The following is a 26,469-nucleotide window of genomic DNA, read 5'->3' as shown; positions in this document are numbered from 1 at the left end:
GCTCCATAATGAACAATATGTTAATACCTGGTCTAGGGTCTTCCCCAATGTCAAGGGTACATTTCAACACTGTGAATGTCAATCTTACACAACTTAGGCACCATATCCTCCAATACTTTGGGACTTACAAACCCCATCTGTGCCACTCTGGTGGAGCAGAGCAGAGGGCCTCAACAATACCTCTCCAGTGTTATGTTATTCTGTTGTGTGCTATTTTAACCTCACCTCATTCCAGGTGGTCACTACCTCTCATTCCTTCCTCATTGGTTCCTCTCCATGTCTCTCTGGTACTGCTAGCCCTTCTCTTGACCAGTGGATACCATTCTAATGCCTGTCTGGTTATGCGGCATTGAGGTTTATGTACAGTTTAAACTGCCTTGAATTAAAAGGGGCGGCAGGTAGCCTAGTGGTTAGAGCGTTGGGCCAGTAACCGAAAGGTTGCTGGATTGAATCCCCGAGCTGACAAGGTAACAATCTGTCGTTCTGCCCCTGAACAAGGAAGTTAACCCACTGTTCCCCGGTAGACTGTCTTTGTAAATAAGAATTTGTTCTTAACTGACTTGCCTAGTTAAATAAAGGTAAACATTTTTTGCTGTTATAACTAAGTCATAGGCCTAATGATCTACTGTTTGACTACGAGGTTGTTTATTCCATTGCTATCCATGCACTGAGTCTGGCTAAGCCCATGCCTATGGATGTAGGTGGGAGAGTTAAGGGTCAGTTCTTGACCCATAGAGTATCTCTCTACTTTCAATGCAATGCCAACAGAGTATTTGGACGGATTGAGTGGCAAAGCATACAAACATGACTAAACCATATACAAATTGTTACAGAAGGACAATATCAGCTGTATGTGTCCTATACCCACCATGAACATCATTCCACAGCTTCAATAGTCTGAAGGCAATCTGTATCAGCTTCTCTTCATTGTGCTTCAGATGCACTAGAGAAAGAAGAGTCACTAAACAAGGAAATGAGAACTGACTACAGGGACAAAATGAAAAAGACAAAATGTGCAAAATTAGTGTAATGAAATGTCCCTCTTTGCGAAGAGGTTGGCGGTTTTCAGTGTTCCCTCCTTTAGTGTTTTTCTTTTCTTTCACTTAATGTCCCCTCTTTCCTTACAGTTCAAAGTTAGTCACTCTGCATTACAGTTTTATCTCCTGCTCAAGTTGATCAAAGCTGTCCTCACACAATGGAGTCTTTGATCTCTGAGCCCAGTCTCACCCGAGGCCGTGGGCAGGTGTGCGAGATCTCGACAGTGCTCTCCTTCAAGTTTAGAGGCCTCTTCTCTGACTCTGAGAAGCTCTTGCTGTTGTCTGGTGATGAGCATTCATGTGGCGGCGTGTTGCAGATGTAGTTGTCATTGAGGGTCTGGTAACCCTTGTGGTCTGACACAGATGCTGGAACTGTGCTGTTGCCATTCAGAGGCAAGTTTTCTGCTGGCTTCCCCACTATCCTGGGTTTCTTCTGCTGCATGTTAGGACACTCACCCTCCTTCAGCATGGACTTCATGCGGTCACGGTTCCTGTAGACCACAAACAGGGAGAAGACCACCAGGGAGAAGCCCAGCAGGGCACACACTACGATCAGCTCGTTCCAGTAGGTCTTGGTGTTGATCTGCGGGGAGCGGGTCTCTCCGGGTAGGATGATTGGCTCCTCCTGGGGGACCAGAGGGGTGCGTGAGCGGCCGATCAGGGTGGTGCTCTCCTGTCTGGCCTCACCTCTCACACAGTAGTTGGCCAGGAGCTGCCTGAAGCCCTCCTCCACTGACCAGCACTCATAGGTCTCCTGTCTGTCAGCCTGGGCCACCACCACTAGACCTCCCTCAGGACTGGGGTACAGGAAGTGACCTGCACCCTCACTGTACTCCCACTTCCTCTCAGCCAGGTTGGAGCGCAGCTTACAGGGCAGCACTTTGAACGTGTTGGCTGGGATCATTATCACCTGGCATGACGACATCCCTGCAGACAACAAAAGGAAGGGCTTTGTCATTTTTCATTTGTGGAAGCAAGTCCATCCCAGGTAGTTTGAACAAACTGCATTATTATATCACTGTGGTAGCTGAGTAGGAGTGCGCTGAGAAGGAATAAATTAAATGAGCTGGGTACGAATAATAATGGTAAGGGAATATTGGAATAAAATAGTCAGCAAAATGTTAATTTAAATGCAGCAGTCCCAGAGTAGAGCACAGTATAGAGCTGAAAGGATTTAGTCCAGCAGGAGCAGATGGTATGGTACCATACTTACGTGTGGGTGGGGGTTTAACAAAGCGAGGGCTGGGCTGTGTCTTGTTGCAGATAACTGATGTGTCTGCCTCGTCCACATCCTGCTGCCAGTGGCTGAGAAAACAGACAACATTAAATCAGAGAAATGGGTGTCTCAGAACAGCTCTGACTGGCACTATCAATCTACACATAGATGGTCTTGACAGACTACAGTGTTAGTCTGCACATATAGCATGTAAGCAGACAGCATTGAGCATTGTCCTGTATTGTCACTTTTTCTTTGGTGTAGTCAGATGTTCTGGAAAGTTTTCAGTCATTATGAGAGCTTAGCATCGAAATAGTTTCTACCTATCTCTTACATGCCAATATAAGGCTAGTATCTATTTGATGAGTAACACCTACATCTCTCTGAGTGGACCATGGAAATGTAAAGTATAATGGTTGGTGGTCTGGATGAAACATACCTATCTGGTGGAGCCAGCCTGACATCCAGGCACTGCCTCCCTGTCCAGGCACAGTAAGGGTCTCTGGACAGGACACACTCTCCACAGCTCTGGTAGTTGGAGCAGTTAGCCACAGGGACCTCCACCAGGCCAGAGTAGGAGGACACAAACAGCAGGCCCTGTAGAGAGACCACCAGTCAGTCAGTCAGATGCCAGGGAGGAATAGCCCTAGGTCATGTATTCACATACAGTTACCCCACTCTAATATAATATCAACACCATGCCCTCTACGAACCCAATGCTGGAGTAACAGCACAGCGTAACAGCACAGAGTAACAGCACAGAGTAACTCAGGGCAAGATTCATGATGGGTCACATGCCGTTTACAAGCCATCTGTTTTCAGTTCCCCTGAGAGGAAGTTGCATGCAATTATCTCAATGAACGTGAGCTGAGCTGAGCTCCCCTTCAGGCTCCGGCTCTCTTCACGGCTCATGGGACCCCTAAGCTGATAGTGCTGACATTTAGTGAGCTCAATATTACTACCACTATGAGGACATGCTTCAGAAATAAACAGAGTTCCCACTCTACACTCTGTACTGTACCTTCTCAGACTCCAGTTCTATGTGTTCTACAGGCTGGGGGTCAGTGAAGAGCATCATCTCCTCAATGATGTGCATCTTGTTGTTGACATTAATGGCTTTGTGGAGTCTCCCGTCATCTGCCAGAGACATATGACAGAACAGTAGATGGTTAATGTCTGCTATAGCTCTGCCTCTCATACAGAACAGGAAAGGAAGAGAAGTTCTGTCAGCTGAGCCTGTTTACAGTACCTGTTCCAATGAAGAGCACATTGTAGTGTTTGTGGATGGCCTGGACCCGGTGGACAGCTATCTGGGTGTAGCGGACGCTGCGTTTCAGCAGGAGGGGCTGGCTGCGGATCACACTGTCCATCAGGAAGTGGTCCTTGACGAAGTTCAATACCTTGTCAGGCATGTGCATGGAGGAGGGGATGCCCTGGTCCCGGGCTGCATTAGTGATACACTGTGGAAGAAACACAGGGAGTCTCATAAGCACACACTGGGCTACAATACACACTACACAACCATACTACTCCCCCATGCCTACTCCCCCATCAATATGTGTTTGTATCCTTCAGTTGATGTGGCCATGATAACGCTGCCAGGAAATGAAAGCAGCAGCAGCTTTTTGATAACATCAGGCCTTCTGGGAAGAGGGCAGCCAGTGACAGCAGAGAAACAGATAATTTAGCTGCTTAAGCACTGATGTTCAGTCCAGATTGGTGATGTGACTAAAGCAGGCTAGAACACATCCGACCTGCACACACAAGGTTGGGTAAAGTTTTCTGTAGACTTCCCAATGGAACAATTTTGCGCATATATTATAACAATATTTTGTTGTTAAGTAGCTTTCAGCAGTTTGTTTTCTTCGGCCGTTCGAGCACACATTCTTTCCTTGAGGCTTGTTGTAGTTCGGCAGTCAAAGTTTACGCCCCTTCGTCAGTGATTGGTCAACAGTAGATTCTTTAAGTGTTTGTTGTCATTCAAAGACAGGCGACTAGTTTTCATGCAAATGTTTTCACTTGAAAAATACTGCACCTAACATCTTAGTTAAAATTGCGTGACTAAGACCTCCTTGGCAAAATGTCTAAATGAATTGCAGATTGCTTGAGTTATCTTAGATTATTTCTGTCTATTTTGAGGAAGTGTACTGGCTGATACAGCGTTTCATGGTATCGGAGAAGATGGCTGACATTTTACGTGCTCCTAACCAACTGTTTTTGGTTATTTTTTTTGTGTTGTTTCTAACTTATTTTTTTACTTATTTTGTACATAATGTTGTTGCTACCACCTCTTATGACCAAAAATAACTTCTGGATATCAGAACACCGATTACTCACCACAAACTGGCAGAAGCTTTTTTTTTCCTTTAACGAGTCTGACGAGCCCGACGTGAAGGACATACTGCTTACCCGGGAACAGACCCAAATCCCCGTAATTTGCGTGAAGAGAAGGCAGAGAAAAAGAGGGCGGAGGTCGGGCTGCCTTCTGAGAATTCGTAGGCAATCGAATAAACCCCCCCCCCTGCCTTCTGTTCTACTAGCTAATGTGCAACCATTGAAAAATAGAATCGATGACCTAGGAGGAAGATTAAACTACCAACGGGACATTAAAAACTGTAATATCTTATGCTTCACGGAATCGTGGCTGATCAACGACATTATCAACATACAGCTGGTTGGTTATCCTCTTCGGGATAGGGGGCAGTATTTTCACGGCCGGATGAAAAACGTACCCAAATTAAACGGAATGCAACGCAGGCTTTGGATAGAAAACACTCTGAATTTTCTAAAACTGTTTGAATGATGTCTGTGAGTATAACAGAACTCATATGGCAGGCAAAAACCTGAGAAAAATCCAACCAGGAAGTGGGAAATCTGTGGTTGTAGTTTTTTCAAGTGATTGCCTTCACAGTATACAGTGACTTAGGGTTCATTTTGCACTTCCTAAAGCTTCCACTAGATGTCAACAGTCTTTAGAACCTTGTTTGAGGATTCTATTGCGAATTTGATGGGAATAACAGCCCAAGGAAGTAGGTGTCCCATTATAAGGCATGGGTACAGTCACACACAAGGACCTGGGAGCGAGCTGAGTTCATATTCACTCCTAAAGACAACGGATAGGTCCGGTTGGAATTTTATTGAAGATATATGTTAAATGCTGTATCGGCAGGATACAACAGCGGTGTCTGGTAAGACAAGGGGTGGCGGACTATGCATTTGTAAACAACCGTCTTAAGGTTTTGCTTGCCTGACGTAGAGTATCTCATGATAAGCTGTAGACCACACTATCTACCAATAGAGTTTTCATCTGTATTTTTTGTAGCTGTCTACATACCACCACAGACCGATGCTGGCACTAAGAACACACTCAATGAGCTGTATTCTGCCGTAAGCAAACAGGAAAACGCTCATCCAGAGGTGGCGCTCCTAGTGGCCGAGGACTTTAATGCAGGGAAACTTAAATCCGTTTTACAAATTTCTATCAGCATGTTAAATGTGCAAAACTCTAGACCACCTTTACTCTACACACAGAGACGCGTACAAAGCTCTCCCTCGCCCTCCATTTGGCTAATCTGACCATAATTCTATCCTCCTGATTCCTGCTTACAAGCAAATATTAAAGCAGGAAGCACAAGTGACTCAGTCAATAAAAAAGTGGTTAGATGAAGCAGATGCTAAGGTACAGGACTGTTTTGCTGGCACAGACTGCAATATGTTCCGGGATTCTTTCCGATGGCATTGAGGAGTACACCACATCAGTCATTGCACTTATTGATGAAGCCATCGATGACGTCGTCCCCAAAATGACCGTACGTACATACCCCAACCAGAAGCCATTACAGGCAACATCCGCACTGAGCTAAATGCAAGAGCTGCCGCTTTCAAGGAGCGGGACTCTAACCCAGAAGCTTATAAGAAATTCCGCTATGCCCTCCGATGAACCAACAAACAGGCAAAGTGTCAATACAGGACTAAGATCGAATCGTACTACACCGGCTCTGACGCTCGTCGGATGTGGCTGGGCTTGCAAACCATTACAGACTACAAAGAGAAGCACAGCCGAGAGCTCCCAGTGACACGAGCCTACCAGATGAGCTAAACTACTTCTATGCTCGCTTCGAGGCAATTAACACTGAAACATGCTTGAGAGTACCAGCTGTTCTGGACGACTGTGTGATCACGCTCTCCGCCGCCGATGTGAGTAAGACCTTTAAACAGGTCAACATTCACAAGGCCGCAGGGCCAGACGGATTACCATGATGTGTACTGCGAGCATGCGCTGACCAACTGGCAAGTGTCTTCACTGACATTTTCAACCTCTCCCTGTTCGAGTCTGTAATACCAATATGTTTTAAGCAGACCACCATAGTACCTGTGTCTAAGAACACAAAGGATTCCTGCCTAGATGACTACCGACCTGTAGCACTCACATCTGTAGCCATGAAGTGCATTGAAAGGCTGGTCATGGCTCACATCAACACCCCTATCCCAGAAACGCTAGATCCATTCCGATTTGCATACCGGCCTAACAGATCCACAGATGATGCAATCTCTATCACACTCCACACTGCCCTTTCCCACCTGGACAAAAGGAACATCTATGTGAGAATGCTATTCATTGACTACAGCTCAGCGTTCAACAGCATAGTTCCCTCAAAGCTCATCAATAAGCTAAGGACCCAGGGACTAAACACCTCCCCCTGAAACTGGATCCTGGACTTCCTGACAGGCCACCCCCATGTGGAAAGGGTAGGTAACAATATATCCGCCACGCTGATCCTCAACGCAGGGGCCCCTCAGGGGTGCATGCTCAGTCCCCTCCTGTACTCCCTGTTCACTCATGACTGCCCGGCCAGGCACAACTCCAACACCATCATTAAGTTTGCCGATGACACAACAGTGGTAGGCCTGATCACCGACAATGATAAGACAGCCTATAGGGAGGAGGTCAGAGACCTGGCCGTGTGGTGCCAGACAACAACCTTTGACAAAGGAGATGATTGTGGACTATAGGAAAAGGAGGACCGAGCACACCCCCATTCTCATCGACGGGGCTGTAGTGGAGCAGGTTGAGAGCTTCAAGTTCCATGGCATCCACATCACCAACAAACTAACATGGTCCAAGCACACCAATACAGTCGTGAAGAAGGCACGACAAAACCTATTCCCCCTCAGCAGACTGAAACGATTTGGCATGGGTCCTCAGATCCTCAAAAGGTTCTACAGCTGTACCATCCTGACTGGTTGCATCACTGCCTGGTATGGCCATTGCTCGGTCTCCGACCACAAGGCACTACAGAGGGTATTGCGTACGGCCCAGTACATCACCGGGGCCAAGCTTCCTGCCATCCAGGACCTCTATACCAGGCGATGTCAGAGGAAGGCCCTAAAAATTGTGAAATACTCCAGCCACCCTAGTCATAGACTGTTCTCTCTCCTACCGCACAGCAAGTGGTACCGGAGCACCAAGTCTTGGACCAAGAGGCTTCTTAACAGCTTCTACCCCCAAGCAATAAGACTCCTGAACATCTAATCAAATGGCTACACAGACTATTTGCATTGCCCCCCAACCTTTATGCCGTTGCTACTCTATTATTATCTATGCATAGTCACTTTAATAACTCTACCTACATGTACATATTACCTCAATTACCTCGACTAACCGGTGCCCCCTGCACATTGACTCTGTACCGGTACCTCCTGTATATAGTCTCGCTATTGTTATTTTACTGCTGCTCTTTAATTACTTGTTACTTTTATTTCTTATTTGTATTTTTTAAACTGCATTGTTGGTTAGGGGATTGTAAGTAAGCATTTCACTGTAAGGTCTACCTGTTGTATTCGGTGCATGTGACTAATACAATTTGATTTGATTGATTTGAAGAGGGACAAACCGCTTTTTGTCGTTTTTCAAGCGAAGGTATTTTAAGGGAGTATGTGCGCACAGATGTTCACTTTCGCCTAGTCGAGTTCTGCTAGGAGCAAACCAAACCTATGTATGCAGACGCCTTTAGTACAGTCTAACGCCTTGATCAAACCGATAGGGTTTTTGCTCAAAATAGAACACAGCATCATCTGGACAAAAGTTCAAACATTCACCTTCTGCTACCATTTCTGTCATGTCGTCTGCGCATACAGTTTTACGCATACGTTCGATAAATCCAACGTACGCACCACACAGAAGGCACTGCAACACAATGTACTTCTGGCGTACCAAATGCAACTGCACTATTGGTGTGATGGAGGCGTAATGCAGGTTAGTGATACTGTGTCAGCTGTCCAGCAGAGGGCAGTGGACACTAACTCACCGTTCCAGGCCGTGGCTCAGGGACAGGGTGGTTGTAGGTGTACCACTGCTGGGTCTCCCGGTTGACCTCCCGGTAACGGCCGCTGAAGGCCTTCTCCACCTGGTCCATGGTGAAGGCACACACTGCTGAGCTGCCAGAGGCCCCTTTATACCTGGGATAACACCACACAGCAGTTAGGCTGCATCACATTCCTCTTCCCCCAAGTCATCCTATTCTTTACTCTGACAGTAGTGCTGAACTAATATAAAGTACGTGATCAATAATGTCTCCAATACACCATAGACGAACAGAGGGAATGGAGGTGTGGCTGTTTGCCCATGACTGGGTCAATGATAATCTGCCATAAACTGACAGTGAGCTGTTCATGTATGGGAAATGTTATTGAGGAGATGAGTGTAATACCAACCAACTCAGACAGAATATTTCATTACCCAAATCAATAGAAAATCCTACACACTCTTGCATATGTACTGTATGTCTTAGTGACAAAGTGTTTCCTCACCACTGTGAAGTGAAGACCCCATAGAACACGGTGTTCTTCCAGTCTTCTGGGCTGGGCGTCAACACAAACATGTCCTGGATGATGTTGAAGGGGAAGCCATCGTCAGGCAGCGAACAGAGGAGCTGTGCTTTTAGGAAGGTGGTCCATTTCTTCTGCAGCACCCTCTCTCCTCCTTTGTCACCCTGTAATACAAATCAGAGCTTTGTTACAGTATATGGACCTGCAGTCACAGTAACCCAGTGTCCAGTAGAGGGCACAAGTATGTATGTTTAAACTCTAAATACAGTAGTTGAAATGGTGAGAATGCATAATAAGCTGATGTCATGGCAACCAACTTGCCTAAATATTATTATGGTTTACATTCTGCCTGGTATACATGTTCTACACATGTTGTCAAATACAGTTTGATTTGATACATGTAATGATATGTCTGAAACATTATTCTCCCCAGTTGTTTACCTCGAAACGAGGCACTGTTTGAATTGGCATAAATGAGAACCAATATTGTAAAATCACCAGACTGAGTACAACGGATTGTGGCTATAACACATTTCCCCTGGGGCAGTGGAGTTCTAGGTCAAGAAAACAATATAAGACATCATAACTGGATGGAAGGAAAACACTGGGGTACTGGGGAGGCCAAATGCTTTCCAGTGAGAGAGAGAAAAGGACACTGCTCACACACAATGCCTTTCCACGGACACTACCACTCTGAACCTGTGCCTGTGGTACTACCCTGCCTGGTGGGCTGTGGTCATCTATGGGAGCATGATACTTGGTTGGCTTGAGAAGCTAAAAAAGCGGCACAACTTTTCCATTAAGAAATTATTAATTAACTTAGATCACTCCAAACTCGGCATGAAAGAGATTATTTGTGAGCCTTACAGCTATGAATGCTGTACCTATACAGATAGCTGGATGTACAGAGAATGTGTGGGGACATACAACGGAAAAAAAGGAATATAATTGTCTGTTTACATTCACTTGAGTCTGTGGCTCAGAGTGCAGCAATTACTCCAATTCTTGTCTGGGACATAGATCTGAGGAGATTGAAAAGGCTGAGGGAGGAACGGTAAGTCATCTTCACAGAGCACTGTTCAGAGGACTAAAAAGAAACCAAAAGAAGTCTAGTCTACATAACCCAGAGCCCTGTAAGATGTGCCTTCATCTGAGTCCCCCTCTGCCCAACATTAATCAGAGGAAATGACATCAGTGAATGGTAAAGGGAAATGACACGTGACTAATGCTGAGTTTCAGAAGCAATTACTTGCTGTATTAACCCAACCAGATAATGAGCTACATGTATTCCCTGCTCTGCTCCCCTGGGTCTACCTAGTTATTATTAAAACCAGAGAGAGTGTGTATCTAAAGTCTCTCCTTATGAATATTGGACAGAAAGTGCTCAATTCATTAACCCCTTACATAAGCCTCCCTTTCCAACATGCAGGTACTCATTGCTAGGTTGAATTTCCAGAGTTTCTGTAATAACAGTAATACCAGCTTGTTGTGTTTTTCTGTTTTCTGCACAGCTGTATACATCCACAATGCTCCACCCATCAAAAGTTTCATTTTCAGTATTATTGTAATTGTGTATTTTTGACAACGCCTTGTCTACAGTTTCACCAACACATATTGCACCATCCAAAGCTTTACAAGGGGAATTCCCTAACAAAGACACTATAGTGACGTGTATGGCGTGAGGATAAGAAAGACCAGGAGCTGTAGCTAAGATACTCTGTACACTGAGTTCAAATCTCCCCTGTGATTGGCCTGCACACCACCATCCTGTGTTTTATTTTAGAGCAGAATCAAGGGTGTGTCCTGCAGTCTCACTCTAACAGTGGCAGACACACTGGTTACCGTTTGACTGCCACTCAGTGTCAAGACATACACCTGCAGACAGCTACTGTAGAGAAGCCTTTCTGCTTGTAGTCTGCAGAGCCTGGGATGGATAGGCAGTCAAAATCCTATTACTAGAAGCTGTCTGCTGCCTGTTCGAAAAATATAAACAAGGAAAAATATCCCTCCATTGGAACTGCAACGTATGGGGCCTCTTAAAATGCAAAAGATGCCTGTCGCTGCTAAGTGTAGACTGCTTTAATGAGTTTAGCTCGTATGGCCGAGGTGGAAATTAAATTAAAAAGGCAAAACAATTGAAAATGACTCCTGAGCTGGCCCCAAAGCAGAGCTCTATTTCACATCTCATCATGGTAAATATTTTCAAATGAAGTTTGATAATGGGCTTTGGTGGATTGATTACGTTTGTTTGTTATATGTGTGAGGACAAGGTGCTGCCTGCAGGAGGACTCAGTCACATAGCTCCTCCCTTCACTGTATGCACCTCACTCCATCCACTCTGGCAGCACTGCAATGGTACTGCTTATCTCTTCATAAAACGAAAAAGGAAAGAAATGCAATATTACAAGATGCTTTCCTGGAAGATTGACTGCTGGAAATGCAAAGCCTGGGAGGGGGGGTGTTGCCCATAAAACTGTCAGCTAGTATTTCACACGGTGTTTGGATTGGCCGTTCTACAGCTGGGATAAACAAGAGGCCATGACCATGCTGTCAAAGTGAGGGCAGATTCTCTGGTCACAGAGAATAGAAGAGGTTCATTAAATTATTGTGGAGAAGAAGTATCACTCAACAATAGACCGGTGGTATAATGATTGGAAACCATTCCTTTCAGGTTCAAATTCTGGAAACTGAAGTAAAGTGTTCCGGCTGCTCGTAGTACACCCTTGTCTGCAGGTAAGTGCAGGAAAGAGGTGGAAAAGGAGAAGGAATTTTAGGTCTGCTGTGAATCCTAGCTGAACGCTAATATTTTCTGAAATGTGATAAGAGTGGAGGAGGAGGGCCCAAACAGGGGGAACTCACAGGAGGAATGTTTTTCTGTAACACAAACCCCTGTGTCCCTCCCACCCTGTGAAACCAACCACTTCCACCCTTAAATCCCCCACCTCACACACACATGCATACACCACATAGAAGTGTACACACACACACACTTCTCCCACTCTGATAGAGTCCATTAAAGTGTGTCTAGATCGGTGGGGGTGAGGAGAGCCTTGCTCAAGGGGAAAAGACACTCTTTAGACAGGCCATCTCCGTCGAAGCGTCACTCACCTTACACACGCGAGCGATGCGTGACACAATGGTTTTGTCAAAAAAATCTAACTCTTTTCCCGCTTCGCTGAAGAAGAAGTAAATCTTATCGTCGTCGCCTACTGGGTTGCCTTTGGGCAGGCTCTCCTGGATGTAGGCAGAGCCCACAAAGGCTGGGTCTGGAACAACAACAAAGAAACCACAGGGTGAAATGTAAACTTAGAACTATGCACTCTAGCACACGGACATGCCTTTTACATCCACAAACGTCTTCTGGTGATTCAGTGATTTTGCAACAGGAATTGTGGTAACTACTGCATGTTGAAAATGACAAAATACCATGGAAACGCCTATAGTTCTTCAAAGCTACGGTCATTTTCATGTATCATGTCCAGCCTGAGGTCTTCAAATACTGATTGTATGTTTAGGGGGAAACTATTTATGCGTGCATGTTTACCTTATCAGCTAGCTTCATATACAAACAGTAGACCATGACATGAAGCAGTTACCAGATAGCTTAATGCCTGAAGACCTGAACTTACCTTGGAGCCAGTTCAAGGAGTTTTCTGTTTTCAGGGCAGCGCCTTGGCCCAGGCTCTTGTAAATGATAGGTTCATTTCCTTGGAAATTACTGACCGTACCAGCATACAGTTCTCCATCTATAATGTAAGGAACGATAAGATGAAGACAAACAATATCTGGACCTAGAGAAGGAGCCTCTGTCACTCATAACAAACCCTGGAATCTAGAAGGGAAGTGTTGTCTGCTAGTATATTTACAGTATGGAAGACACTAAGGATGGTAAAATATACATTGCAGCTACTGTATATAAAATATTTTATAATTGATAAATCAGTAATTAAGTATGTCTACATTATGTTATACAGTATGTATTGTGTACACAGTCTTATGGAAGCCAAACATATTTCCCTGACAGTAAATAAGTGACCCATATAGTGATCCTACCGGCCATGATGGCAGTGGACTTGTACTCAGGGTTGAAAGGACAGCGGCTGCGTCCGTCCTCTGTCACTATCTCTCCAGTCTGGCTTCTCACCAGGGTGAAGTCAGCTGTGTTCTGGAGAGGACCCAGAGAGAAAGAGAGCCTTGAGGAGAAGTAGGGCTGTAATCTACACTGACAATTCCCACTGCCTGCTGGCCACTCTGTTCGCTACTACAGCGCTGTAGCACAAATTCTGGGGCGGGAACCACTATGTGGTCACAGTCGGTCACTTTGGGGTGGGTCAAACCACACCCTGTGGTTTGATGTGGGTGTCTCTTGTGTGTGTTCGCAGGTGGGAGGAGTTAGCTAAATCATTTTGCCAATTAGCTTCAGCGGCTGTTGTGCAACCGTGGGAAAATTGGTTTGACTTTGAATAGCCTATCTCTGGGGCTGTTTAGGGACCGTCAATAAATTACACAATGTAAATGGGACAGTATGTTCATGTTGCACAACTTTTAGTTGTCTCATTTAATGCTTTCAATATTTGTATATGAAAATGTATAGATGGTTTGAAGTTTTTAAATCATTGACATTTGAAGCTATTGACCTTTTAAAATATTGTCCGATGTACATTGTGCAATTTACTGATGGCCCCTAACCAGCCCCATAGGGATATCGAATGTCAAACCAAATTGACCATGGGCATTACAGTTGGGTCGCGTGCAGCTGCGCTCCGAATGTATGATTATGTGGGTGCTGCCAAACTGTAACGCTACCCTTCATTTTTAACATTATCTTGCAAATCTCAGTTTTGGATGAGACTGACTTTATGACCAAATTTATCCTATTTTCACTTTGTAGTACATTTTTACACTATAATAAATATTTGGACTCATATTTATGCCACATAGGCCATTTTCAAATGAGAAATTGCTTTTTAGGGGCTGTCGCTCTTTAAGTAAATGTTATTATACAATTCCTTTTAAAAGCGATCTGGTGATGGGGAAGATGAGGAGTGCTGCTGACAGAAGGAATGGACATAACTTTGTATACTGTACTTTATATCTCTCTGTGTGGGCTGAGACTCAATGGTTCTGATAAGAGAGACACTCGGGAATCCTGGTTCACAACCTAAAGTTCAGCCAAGATACTTCCCCTCCTCCCTTAATGTTTCCCCCCCCATATTGAAGTAGAACGAAGGGGAAAGGGACACACATTTGAGATGTTCTTTGACTGTCAATATTTTTAGATGGAAATGTCAATGTTATTCTGAATTGCCTCAGAGACTTGTCTCTCCATCAGCAGAACACTTTTAAAGATGCACTTCCTCTCAAATCTATGTGTTCTAAAACGTCTTCATACAACCCAGAGCCACACATGCTCACTAAGGGGTATGCCACACATGCTTATAAGGGGTATAATTAGAATACGCTGATTTCAGGTGAAAAAAAATGCAGTCTCCAGGGGGATAATCTCATGGAGAAGAAAATATGTACCTTGATTGACAGAGTGAATTACAAGGCTAATTACATCTCTCTACAACACACAGGCATGGTGGTTCTCTACAGCACACAGGCATGGTGGTTCTCTACAGCACACAGGCATGGCGGTTCTCTCTACAACAAACAGGCATGGTGGTTCTATCTACAGCACACAGGCATGGTGGTTCTCTCTACAGCACTCAGGCATGGTGGTTCTCTACAACACACAGGCATGGTGGTTCTCTCTACAACACACAGGCATGGTGGTTCTCTACAACACACAGGCATGGTGGTTCTCTCTACAACACACAGGCATGGTGGTTCTCTCTACAACACACAGGCATGGTGGTTCTCTCTACAACACACAGGCATGGTGGTTCTCTACAACACACAGGCATGGTGGTTCTCTACAACACACAGGCATGGTGGTTCTCTGCAACACACAGGCATGGTGGTTCTCTCCAACACACAGGTATGGTGGTTCTCTCTACAGCACACAGGCATGGTGGTTCTCTCTACAGCACACAGGCATGGTGGTTCTCTCTACAACACACAGGCATGGTGGTTCTCTCTACAACACACAGGCATGGTGGTTCTCTCTACAACACACAGGCATGGTGGTTCTCTCTACAGCACACAGGCATGGTGGTTCTCTACAACACACAGGCATGGTGGTTCTCTCTACAACACACAGGCATGGTGGTTCTCTCTACAGCACACAGGCATGGTGGTTCTCTACAACACACAGGCATGGTGGTTCTCTACAACACACAGGCATGGTGGTTCTCTCTACAGCACACAGGCATGGTGGTTCTCTCTACAACACACAGGCCTGGTGGTTCTCTCTACAACACACAGGCCTGGTGGTTCTCTCTACAACACACAGGCATGGTGGTTCTCTCTACAACACACAGGCATGGTGGTTCTCTCTACAACACACAGGCATGGTGGTTCTCTCTACAGCACACAGGCATGGTGGTTCTCTACAAGACACAGGCATGGTGGTTCTCTCTACAACACACAGGCATGGTGGTTCTCTCTACAACACACAGGCCTGGTGGTTCTCTCTACAACACACAGGCCTGGTGGTTCTCTCTACAACAAACAGGCCTGGTGGTTCTCTCTACAGCACACATGCATGGTGGTTCTCTCTACAACACACAGGCATGGTGGTTCTCTCTACAACACACAGGCATGGTGGTTCTCTCTACAACACACAGGCATGGTGGTTCTCTCTACAACACACAGGCATGGTGGTTCTCTCTACAACACACAGGCATGGTGGTTCTCTACAACACACAGGCATGGTGGTTCTCTACAACACTCAGGCATGGTGGTTCTCTACAACACACAGGCATGGTGGTTCTCTCCAACACACAGGTATGGTGGTTCTCTCTACAGCACACAGGCATGGTGGTTCTCTCTACAGCACACAGGCATGGTGGTTCTCTCTACAACACACAGGCATGGTGGTTCTCTCTACAACACACAGGCATGGTGGTTCTCTCTACAACACACAGGCATGGTGGTTCTCTCTAAAACACACAGGCATGGTGGTTCTCTCTACAACACACAGGCATGGTGGTTCTCCCTACAACACACAGGCATGGTTCTCTCTACAACACACAGGCATGGATCTCTCTACAGCACACAGGCATGGTGGTTCTCTCTACAGCACACAGGCATGGTGGTTCTCTCTACAGCACACAGGCATGGTGGTTCTCTCTACAGCACACAGGCATGGTGGATCTCTCTACAGCACACAGGCATGGTTGTTCTCTCTACAGCACACAGGCATGGTGGTTCTCTCTACAGCACACAGGCATGGTGGTTCTCTCTACAGCACACAGGCATGGTTGTTCTCTCTACAACACACAGGCATGGTGGTTCTCTCTACAACACACAGGCATGGTGGTTCTCTCTACAGCACACAGGCATGGTGGTTCTCTCTACAACACACAGGCATGGTGGTTCTCTCTACAACACACAGGCATGGTGGTTCTCTCTACATCACACAGGCATGGTTGTTCTCTCTACAACACACAGGCATGGTGGTTCTCTCTACAACACACAGGATTGGTGGTTCTCTACAACACACAGGCATGGTGGTTCTCTCTACAACACACAGGCATGGTGGTTCTCTACAACACAAAGGCATGGTGGTTCTCTCTACAACACACAGGCATGGTGGTTCTCTCTACAGCACACAGGCATGGCGGTTCTCTCTACAGCACACAGGCATGGCGGTTCTCTCTACAACATACAGGCATGACGGTTCTCTCTACAACATACAGGCATGACGGTTCTCTCTACAGCACACAGGCATGGTGGTTCTCTCTACAGCACTCAGGCATGGTGGTTCTCTACAACACACAGGCATGGTGGTTCTCTCTAAAGCACACTGGCAAGGTGGTTCTCTACAACACACAGGCATGGTGGTTCTCTCTACAACACACAGGCATGGTGGTTCTCTCAGCAACACACAGGCATGGTGGTTCACTCTACAGCACACAGGCATGGTGGTTCTCTAAAACACACAGGCATGGTGGTTCTCTCTACAACACACAGGCATGGTGGTTCTCTCTACAACACACAGGCATGGTGGTTCTCTACAACACACAGGCATGGTGGTTCACTACAACACACAGGCATGGTGGTTCTCTCTACAGCACACAGGCATGGTGGTTCTCTCTACGGCACACAGGCATGGTGGTTCTCTACAACACACAGGCATGGTGGTTCTCTACAACACAGAGGCATGGTAGTTCTCTGTACAACACACAGGCATGGTGGTTCTCTACAACACACAGGCATGGTGGTTCTCTCTACAGCACACAGAAATGGTGGTTCTCTCTACAGCACACAGGCATGGTGGTTCTCTACAGCACACAGGCATGGTGGTTCTCTACAGCACACAGGCATGGTCGTTCTCTCTACAGCACACAGGCATGGTCGTTCTCTCTACAGCACACAGGCATGGTGGTTCTCTCTACAGCACACAGGCATGGTGGTTCTCTCTACAACACACAGGCATGGTGGTTCTCTCTACAGCACAAAGGCATGGTGGTTCTCTCTACAGCACAAAGGCATGGTGGTTCTCTCTACAGCACACAGGCATGGTGGTTCTCTCTACAACACACAGGCATGGTGGTTCTCTCTACAACACACAGGCATGGTGGTTCTCTCTAAAACACACAGGCATGGTGGTTCTCTCTACAACACACAGGCATGGTGGTTCTCTCTACAACACACAGGCATGGTTCTCTCTACAACACACAGGCATGGATCTCTCTACAGCACACAGGCATGGTGGTTCTCTCTACAGCACACAGGCATGGTGGTTCTCTCTACAGCACACAGGCATGGTGGTTCTCTCTACAGCACACAGGCATGGTGGTTCTCTCTACAGCACACAGGCATGGTGGATCTCTCTACAGCACACAGGCATGGTTGTTCTCTCTACAGCACACAGGCATGGTGGTTCTCTCTACAGCACACAGGCATGGTGGTTCTCTCTACAGCACACAGGCATGGTTGTTCTCTCTACAACACACAGGCATGGTGGTTCTCTCTACAGCACACAGGCATGGTGGTTCTCTCTACAGCACACAGGCATGGTGGTTCTCTCTACAACACACAGGCATGGTGGTTCTCTCTACAACACACAGGCATGGTGGTTCTCTCTACATCACACAGGCATGGTTGTTCTCTCTACAACACACAGGCATGGTGGTTCTCTCTACAACACACAGGCATGGTGGTTCTCTCTACAACACACAGGATTGGTGGTTCTCTACAACACACAGGCATTGTGGTTCTCTCTACAACACACAGGCATGGTGGTTCTCTACAACACAAAGGCATGGTGGTTCTCTCTACAACACACAGGCATGGTGGTTCTCTACAGCACACAGGCATGGTGGTTCTCTCTACAGCACACAGGCATGGTGGTTCTCTCTACAGCACACAGGCATGGCGGTTCTCTCTACAACATACAGGCATGACGGTTCTCTCTACAGCACACAGGCATGGTGGTTCTCTCTACAGCACTCAGGCATGGTGGTTCTCTACAACACACAGGCATGGTGGTTCTCTCTAAAGCACACTGGCAAGGTGGTTCTCTACAACACACAGGCATGGTGGTTCTCTCTACAGCACACTGGCAAGGTGGTTCTCTACAACACACAGGCATGGTGGTTCTCTCTACAGCACACTGGCAAGGTGGTTCTCTACAACACACAGGCATGGTGGTTCTCTCTACAACACACAGGCATGGTGGTTCTCTCTACGGCACACAGGCATGGTGGTTCTCTCTACAACACACAGGCATGGTGGTTCTCTACAACACACAGGCATGGTGGTTCTCTACAACACACAGGCATGGTGGTTCTCTCTACAGCACACAGGCATGGTGGTTCTCTCTACAGCACACAGGCATGGTGGTTCTCTCTACAACACACAGGCATGGTGGTTCTCTACCACACACAGGCATGGTGGTTCTCTCTACAACACACAGGCATGGTGGTTCTCTACAACACACAGGCATGGTGGTTCTCTCTACAGCACACAGGCATGGTGGTTCTCTCTACAACACACAGGCATGGTGGTTCTCTCTACAACACACAGGCATGGTGGTTCTCTCTACAACACACAGGCATGGTGGTTCTCTCTACAACACACAGGCATGGTGGTTCTCTCTACAGCACACAGGCATGGTGGTTCTCTCTACAACACACAGGCATGGTGGTTCTCTACAACACACAGGCATGGTGGTTCTCTACAACACACAGGCATGGTGGTTCTCTCTACAGCACACAGGCATGGTGGTTCTCTCTACAACACACAGGCATGGTGGTTCTCTCTACAACACACAGGCATGGTGGTTCTCTCTACAACACACAGGCATGGTGGTTCTCTCTACAGCACACAGGCATGGTGGTACTCTCTACAGCACACAGGCATGGTGGTTCTCTCTACAACACACAGGCATGGTGGTTCTCTCTACAACACACAGGCATGGTGGTTCTCTCTACAACACACAGGCATGTTGGTTCTCTCTACAACACACAGGCATGGTGGTTCTCTCTACAACACACAGGCCTGGTGGTTCTCTCAGCAACACACAGGCATGGTGATTCTCTACAGCACACAGGCATGGTGGTTCTCTCTACAACACACAGGCATGGTGGTTCTCTCTACAACACACAGGCATGGTGGTTCTCTCTACAACACACAGGCATGTTGGTTCTCTCTACAACACACAGGCATGGTTCTCTCTACAACACACAGGCATGGTGATTCTCTACAGCACACAGGCATGGTGGTTCTCTCTACAGCACACAGGCATGGTGGTTCTCTCTACAGCACACAGGCATGGTGGTTCTCTACAACACACAGGCATGGTGGTTCTCTCAGCAACACACAGGCATGGTGATTCTCTACAGCACACAGGCATGGTGGTTCTCTCTACAGCACACAGGCATGGTGGTTCTCTACAACACACAGGCATGGTGGTTCTCTACAACACACAGGCATGGTGGTTCTCTCTGCAACACACAGGCATGGTGGTTCTCTACAGCACACAGGCATGGTGGTTCACTCTACAGCACACAGGCATGGTGGTTCTCTCTACAGCACACAGGCATGGTGGTTCTCTCTACAGCACACAGGCATGGTGGTTCTCTCTACAACACACAGGCATGGTGGTTCTCTCTGCAACACACAGGCATGGTGGTTCTCTCTGCAACACACAGGCATGGTGGTTCTCTCTGCAACACACAGGCATGGTGGTTCTCTACAGCACACAGGCATGGTGGTTCTCTACAACACACAGGCATGGTGGTTCTCTCTACAGCACACAGGCATGGTGGTTCTCTCTACAACACACAGGCATGGTGGTTCTCTCTACAACACACAGGCATGGTGGTTCTCTCTACAACACACAGGCATGGGGGTTCTCTCTACAGCACACAGGCATGGGGGTTCTCTCTACAGCACACAGGCATGGTGGTTCTCTCTACAACACACAGGCATGGTGGTTCTCTCTACAACACACAGGCATGGTGGTTCTCTCTACAACACACAGGCATGTTGGTTCTCTCTACAACACACAGGCATGTTGGTTCTCTCTACAACACACAGGCATGGTGGTTCTCTCTACAGCACACAGGCATGGTGGTTCTCTACAACACACAGGCATGGTGGTTCTCTCTACAGCACACAGGCATGGTGGTTCTCTCTACAGCACACAGGCATGGTGGTTCTCTCTACAACACACAGGCATGGTGGTTCTCTCTACAACACACAGGCATGGTGATTCTCTACAGCACACAGGCATGGTGGTTCTCTCTACAGCACACAGGCATGGTGGTTCTCTCTACAGCACACAGGCATGGTGGTTCTCTCTACAGCACACAGGCATGGTGGTTCTCTACAACACACAGGCATGGTGGTTCTCTACAACACACAGGCATGGTGGTTCTCTCTGCAACACACAGGCATGGTGGTTCTCTACAGCACACAGGCATGGTGGTTCACTCTACAGCACACAGGCATGGTGGTTCTCTCTACAGCACACAGGCATGGTGGTTCTCTCTACAGCACACAGGCATGGTGGTTCTCTCTACAACACACAGGCATGGTGGTTCTCTCTGCAACACACAGGCATGGTGGTTCTCTCTGCAACACACAGGCATGGTGGTTCTCTACAGCACACAGGCATGGTGGTTCTCTCTACAGCACACAGGCATGGTGGTTCTCTCTACAACACACAGGCATGGTGGTTCTCTCTACAACACACAGGCATGGTGGTTCTCTCTGCAACACACAGGCATGGTCGTTCTCTACAGCACACAGGCATGGTGGTTCTCTCTACAACACACAGGCATGGTGCTTCTCTCTGCAACACACAGGCATGGTCGTTCTCTACAGCACACAGGCATGGTGGTTCTCTCTACAACACACAGGCATGGTGGTTCTCTACAGCACAAAGGCATGGTGGTTCTCTCTACAACACACAGCATGGTAGTTCTCTACAGCACACAGGCATGGTGGTTCTCTCTACAACACACAGGCATGGTGGTTCTCTCTACAGCACACAGGCATGGTGGTTCTCTCTACAACACACAGGCATGGTGGTTCTCTCTACAACACACAGGCATGGTGGTTCTCTCTACAGCACACAGGCATGGTGGTACTCTCTACAGCACACAGGCATGGTGGTTCTCTCTACAACACACAGGCATGGTGGTTCTCTCTACAACACACAGGCATGGTGGTTCTCTCTACAACACACAGGCATGGTGGTTCTCTACAGCACACAGGCATGGTGGTTCTCTCTACAGCACACAGGCATGGTGGTTCTCTCTACAGCACACAGGCATGGTGGTTCTCTCTACAGCACACAGGCATGGTGGTTCTCTCTACAACACACAGGCATGGTGGTTCTCTACAACACACAGGCATGGTGGTTCTCTACAACACACAGGCATGGTGGTTCACTCTACAGCACACAGGCATGGTGGTTCTCTACAGCACACAGGCATGGTGGTTCTCTCTACAACACACAGGCATGGTGGTTCTCTCTACAGCACACAGGCATGGTGGTTCTCTCTACAGCACACAGGCATGGTGGTTCTCTCTACAACACACAGGCATGGTGGTTCTCTACAGCACACAGGCATGGTGGTTCTCTCTACAACACACAGGCATGATGGTTCTCTACAACACACAGGCATGGTGGTTCTCTCTACAACACACAGGCATGGTGGTTCTCTCTACAACACACAGGCATGGTGGTTCTCTACAGCACACAGGCATGGTGGTTCTCTCTACAGCACACAGGCATGGTGGTTCTCTCTACAGCACACAGGCATGGTGGTTCTCTCTACAACACACAGGCATGGTGGTTCTCTCTACAGCACACAGGCATGGTGGTTCTCTACAACACACAGGCATGGTGGTTCTCTACAACACACAGGCATGGTGGTTCTCTCTACAACACACAGGCATGGTGGTTCTCTCTACAGCACACAGGCATGGTGGTTCTCTACAACACACAGGCATGGTTGTTCTCTCTACAGCACACAGGCATGGTGGTTCTCTCTACAACACACAGGCATGGTGGTTCTCTCTACAACACACAGGCATGGTGGTTCTCTACAACACACAGGCATGGTGGTTCTCTCTACAACGCACAGGCATGGTGGTTCTCTCTACAGCACACAGGCAGTGTGGTTCTCTCTACAGCACACAGGCATGGTGGTTCTCTCTACAGCACACAGGCATGGTGGTTCTCTACAGCACACAGGCATGGTGGTTCTCTCTACAACACACAGGCATGGTGGTTCTCTCTACAACACACAGGCATGGTGGTTCTCTCTACAGCACACAGGCATGGTGGTTCTCTACAACACACTGGCATGGTGGTTCTCTCTACAGCACACAGGCATGGTGGTTCTCTACAACACACAGGCATGGTGGTTCTCTACAACACACAGGCATGGTGGTTCTCTACACATTACATAGTCATTGTGGAATTGTTTGCCGTATGCTGCAGCAGAGTAAAAAATGAAACACTTACTATGTATGCACAGATTGGGCTGAAGGCGTACGTTCCACACACGTATAGATGGGTACTATTCACACGCAGTAAAATCTTGATGTAATTGAAGCAATCCGTCTGCATTAAAGACACAGGAGAGGAGAGAGCATCGTTAATATGATTCATATGTTTCCACAAACTCTTCTGGAGGGAGAGTTACTCAGGTTGAATGGAGTAGCTCGTTAGGCGACCCTCCAAGCATATTCCCACATTACTTGGCCGGAATGAATTGCTTCCAAATAGCCTGGGAGGGTTGTTGGCAGCAGTGTGACAAACGTCTGAGTGACTGTCTCACACAGAAAACGGATTAGAGTGTCTTCATCAAGATCCTGGTCTATGAGCCTCTGTACCCCAACCAACCAATCAATTAACCATAAATGAATCATACAATATGGCCTTCTGATAATATACTTCCCACAGAATTGAGGTTTCACCACAATCACAGGGGATTGGTTAGATGGGATGAATAGACATTTTATCTGGCTGTAAAAAAATCACTCAGGCCACCACTGCTGAATGGATATGTACTTAAATTAGAACTTCCACTGCTTCTGACTAAGTTCATTTTCAGTACTATGGCTTAAAAACAAGCCTAAGGACTGGAATGGAAGTGTAAATATTGTCACTAGAGTTCCACACATGTAGCGCAGTGTACTCACCTGTAGGTCTTTGCCTTTGAAACTGCACTCGTCTCTCTTCATTTTCGGGGTGCTCCATGTAAGCTACAGGAGAGGAGAGTACAGGTGTCAGGCACATTACTAAGACACATCATAGAGCTGTAAAGAAAGTAGCTGCCGAGCACTGTCAAAAAGAGCAGTGTCCACAAGATGTCATACACCATATAAGTTATATAATTCACATCTCTTCGCACACGCACACGCACACGCACACACACACACACACAACAGTACTGTGAAGATGTGTATCTGAGTGCAGAGGGTATCACATACCACCTCTAAAAATACAAATGTTTCAGTATTCACTCACAGACACACTCGTGCCCACTTACATTGCGTTGTAGTTTGACTCTGCTGATATCAGAGAGGTTGAGGGCGAAGAGCTCCTCTCGTGCTCCAACATAGAGCATGTTATCTTCCTTACTGAGGAGCAGAGATGTGTAATTGAAGACTCCATCCACAGAGAATCTCTTGGCTGATCTCTCCTTTGCATCTGGGGAGAGAGGAAAAACAGAAAGAGGAGCAGAAATATTAACCTTACTGCAGTGGGCTAAATCAGGGTCACAGAATGTTTCTTGGTCTTAAACAAACCTACTATGAAACTCAAATATACACCTCACACACATGGGGTTGGTCTTAAAAAAAAGAAAACACCTGTACCATGTCAGATATAAATGCATTCAATGTTGGGTTTGCATACCAATATTACACTTTATAGACATCACAGAAGACTGAAATAACACCAAAACGTTTGACATAGAAACACCAGATTTTCTACACTAAAAAAAAATAGTTTATTCATTATGAAAAAATATGAATAACATTCTATCCATGGGCCACTAGAGGGCGATTTGGTCATTTGACTGCAGGAAATGGCTACGAACAGAATGTATTACTGCAATATAAGCCTGCAAAGAGCCTTCTGGGCAAGAATTAAACATCAAAACTGCAGTGTGTGTGTGTGTGTGTGTGTGTGTGTGTGTGTGTGTGTGTGTGTGTGTGTGTGTGTGTGTGTGTGTGTGGTGTGTGTGTGTGTGGTCACATAACATCATGAGCAGGATAAAGACAGATGTTGTGTCTTAACCAGAGACACCAGCACACCATGTCATTACTGACAGTGCTCCTTCAGGCTGTATATTTGTTCCCATGACAACAACACTGTCTGGCATAGCAGGCTGTCTCTCTCCATCGCTGCAGGGGAGCTACAATAGGAGAGATGGACAGAGCCTGGCCTCCTGTATGTGTGTGTGTGTGTGTTTGTGTGTGTTCAGTTAACAGTACACATTAGCAGCCTCCAGTCTTATCACCCTCTCTCATCACCTCTGGAGTGGGCCGCAGAGAAAGAGAGCGAGAGCCGGCACCCAATCTGTCTCTCACCATCCTGACACCCCTTCAAAAGCCCTCACTCTGTCTGCAGCCTGTAGCCACGTGTCTTATCATTGACTCTCTCTCTAAGCCTTCAGCGTTGCTGTCAAAGCTCCACATTCAGCGCACTGTTGCAGAGTGGAAGTCTTTTGAGCTGGCCACGGTCAAACACTTTGTCTTTATGCCAGTCCAACATTAGCAACATGGAGAACATTCTGTCATGCAAACAACGCCTACTAAGTGATTCTCAGAGGACATTACTGCCTTATTGATTATAAGCCAAATACTTCTAGGTAGTGTGTAGTTACCTCCCGGCCTGCTAACCCCACCACAGACGACAGAAGGTGTGTAGAGAGGGTTCGCTTTCCCTGGGGAAACTACAGGCTACTTGTAGTGCATCAACACAGCAACAGGGGGCCTTTTTGCCACAAAATCATGCTGCAAAACAACAACAGGATCCTCTCTAGTCTACATAGCAAAAACCCAAGCCCACCAGGACTGCTCCCTCTGTGTCTGTGATTACAGGATGTAGTATGATTGGCGCTCTATGCTAGTGCCATTTACCCTCTCTCCTTCCTTCTCTCCTCTCCTCCATCTTCCCTCTCTCACCTCATTTCCTCTCTCCTCTTTTCTTCTCTCTCTCTCTCTCGCTCTTCTCCTCCCTTAGAGCGTTGGGCAAATTGAACAGTAATTTGCCCATGCTAAGACAAAGGCTGGAGCTTGAACCAAAACAAGGGGTTAGAGGGATTTCCACAGAGGAGGGTATCTACACAGTTAGAGTTAGATCACCACTGTCATATTCTCTGAGCACTGCTGAGGGAGGCACAATGAGGCGGGTAATTGTGTACCATTAAGGGAATCCATGTGGGTTTAAATAGTGTGATACTTTCGTTTTATAATTTCAGCCAGTCATTAGTCAGGTTTCTATTTCCATTGTGTCACACTGCAGTGATGAGGTTTGTATACAATGTTGTGTATAGCCTAACAATACTCAACATGGTTGTCCATTTATGTTGCATGTCTGCCCATTCCTGTCACGCCCTGACCTTGGAGATCCTTTATTCTCTATTTTGGTTAGGTTGGGGTGCGACTAGGGTGGGCATTCTAGTTTATTTATTTCTATGTTGGCCTGGTATGGTTCCCAATCAGAGGCGGCTGTTTATCGTTGTCTCTGATTGGGGATCATATTTAGGCAGTCATTTCCCCACTGTGTTTTGTGGGATCTGTGTTCTG

At 46.8% G+C, this 26,469-nt stretch overlaps 1 protein-coding gene across 2 annotated transcripts in view; it reads right to left on the bottom strand.

Moving 5' to 3' along the window:
- Positions 1 to 1,092: 1,092 nt before the first annotated feature.
- Positions 1,093 to 26,469, bottom strand: part of sema4ba (sema domain, immunoglobulin domain (Ig), transmembrane domain (TM) and short cytoplasmic domain, (semaphorin) 4Ba) — a 95,841-nt gene continuing 70,464 nt past the window's right edge. For both annotated transcript variants that reach the window (XM_029696462.1, XM_029696460.1), the window contains exons 3-15: positions 24,204 to 24,364; positions 23,854 to 23,916; positions 23,174 to 23,272; positions 13,135 to 13,246; positions 12,711 to 12,827; positions 12,190 to 12,347; positions 9,064 to 9,245; positions 8,562 to 8,712; positions 3,503 to 3,713; positions 3,275 to 3,390; positions 2,693 to 2,850; positions 2,251 to 2,342; positions 1,093 to 1,964 (exon numbers count right to left, since the gene is read on the bottom strand). In XM_029696462.1, the coding sequence (XP_029552322.1) occupies positions 1,189 to 1,964; positions 2,251 to 2,342; positions 2,693 to 2,850; positions 3,275 to 3,390; positions 3,503 to 3,713; positions 8,562 to 8,712; positions 9,064 to 9,245; positions 12,190 to 12,347; positions 12,711 to 12,827; positions 13,135 to 13,246; positions 23,174 to 23,272; positions 23,854 to 23,916; positions 24,204 to 24,364 (2,396 nt within the window). In that variant the 3' untranslated portion in view covers positions 1,093 to 1,188. The remainder of the gene's footprint in view (positions 1,965 to 2,250; positions 2,343 to 2,692; positions 2,851 to 3,274; positions 3,391 to 3,502; positions 3,714 to 8,561; positions 8,713 to 9,063; positions 9,246 to 12,189; positions 12,348 to 12,710; positions 12,828 to 13,134; positions 13,247 to 23,173; positions 23,273 to 23,853; positions 23,917 to 24,203; positions 24,365 to 26,469) is intronic.

The sequence above is a fragment of the Salmo trutta genome, chromosome 17, assembly GCF_901001165.1.
Source record: "Salmo trutta chromosome 17, fSalTru1.1, whole genome shotgun sequence".
In the NCBI taxonomy this organism is placed as follows: domain Eukaryota; kingdom Metazoa; phylum Chordata; class Actinopteri; order Salmoniformes; family Salmonidae; genus Salmo; species Salmo trutta.
The sequence above is the reverse complement of the archived record's forward strand: the minus strand, read 5'-3'. Positions and strand labels throughout refer to the sequence as shown.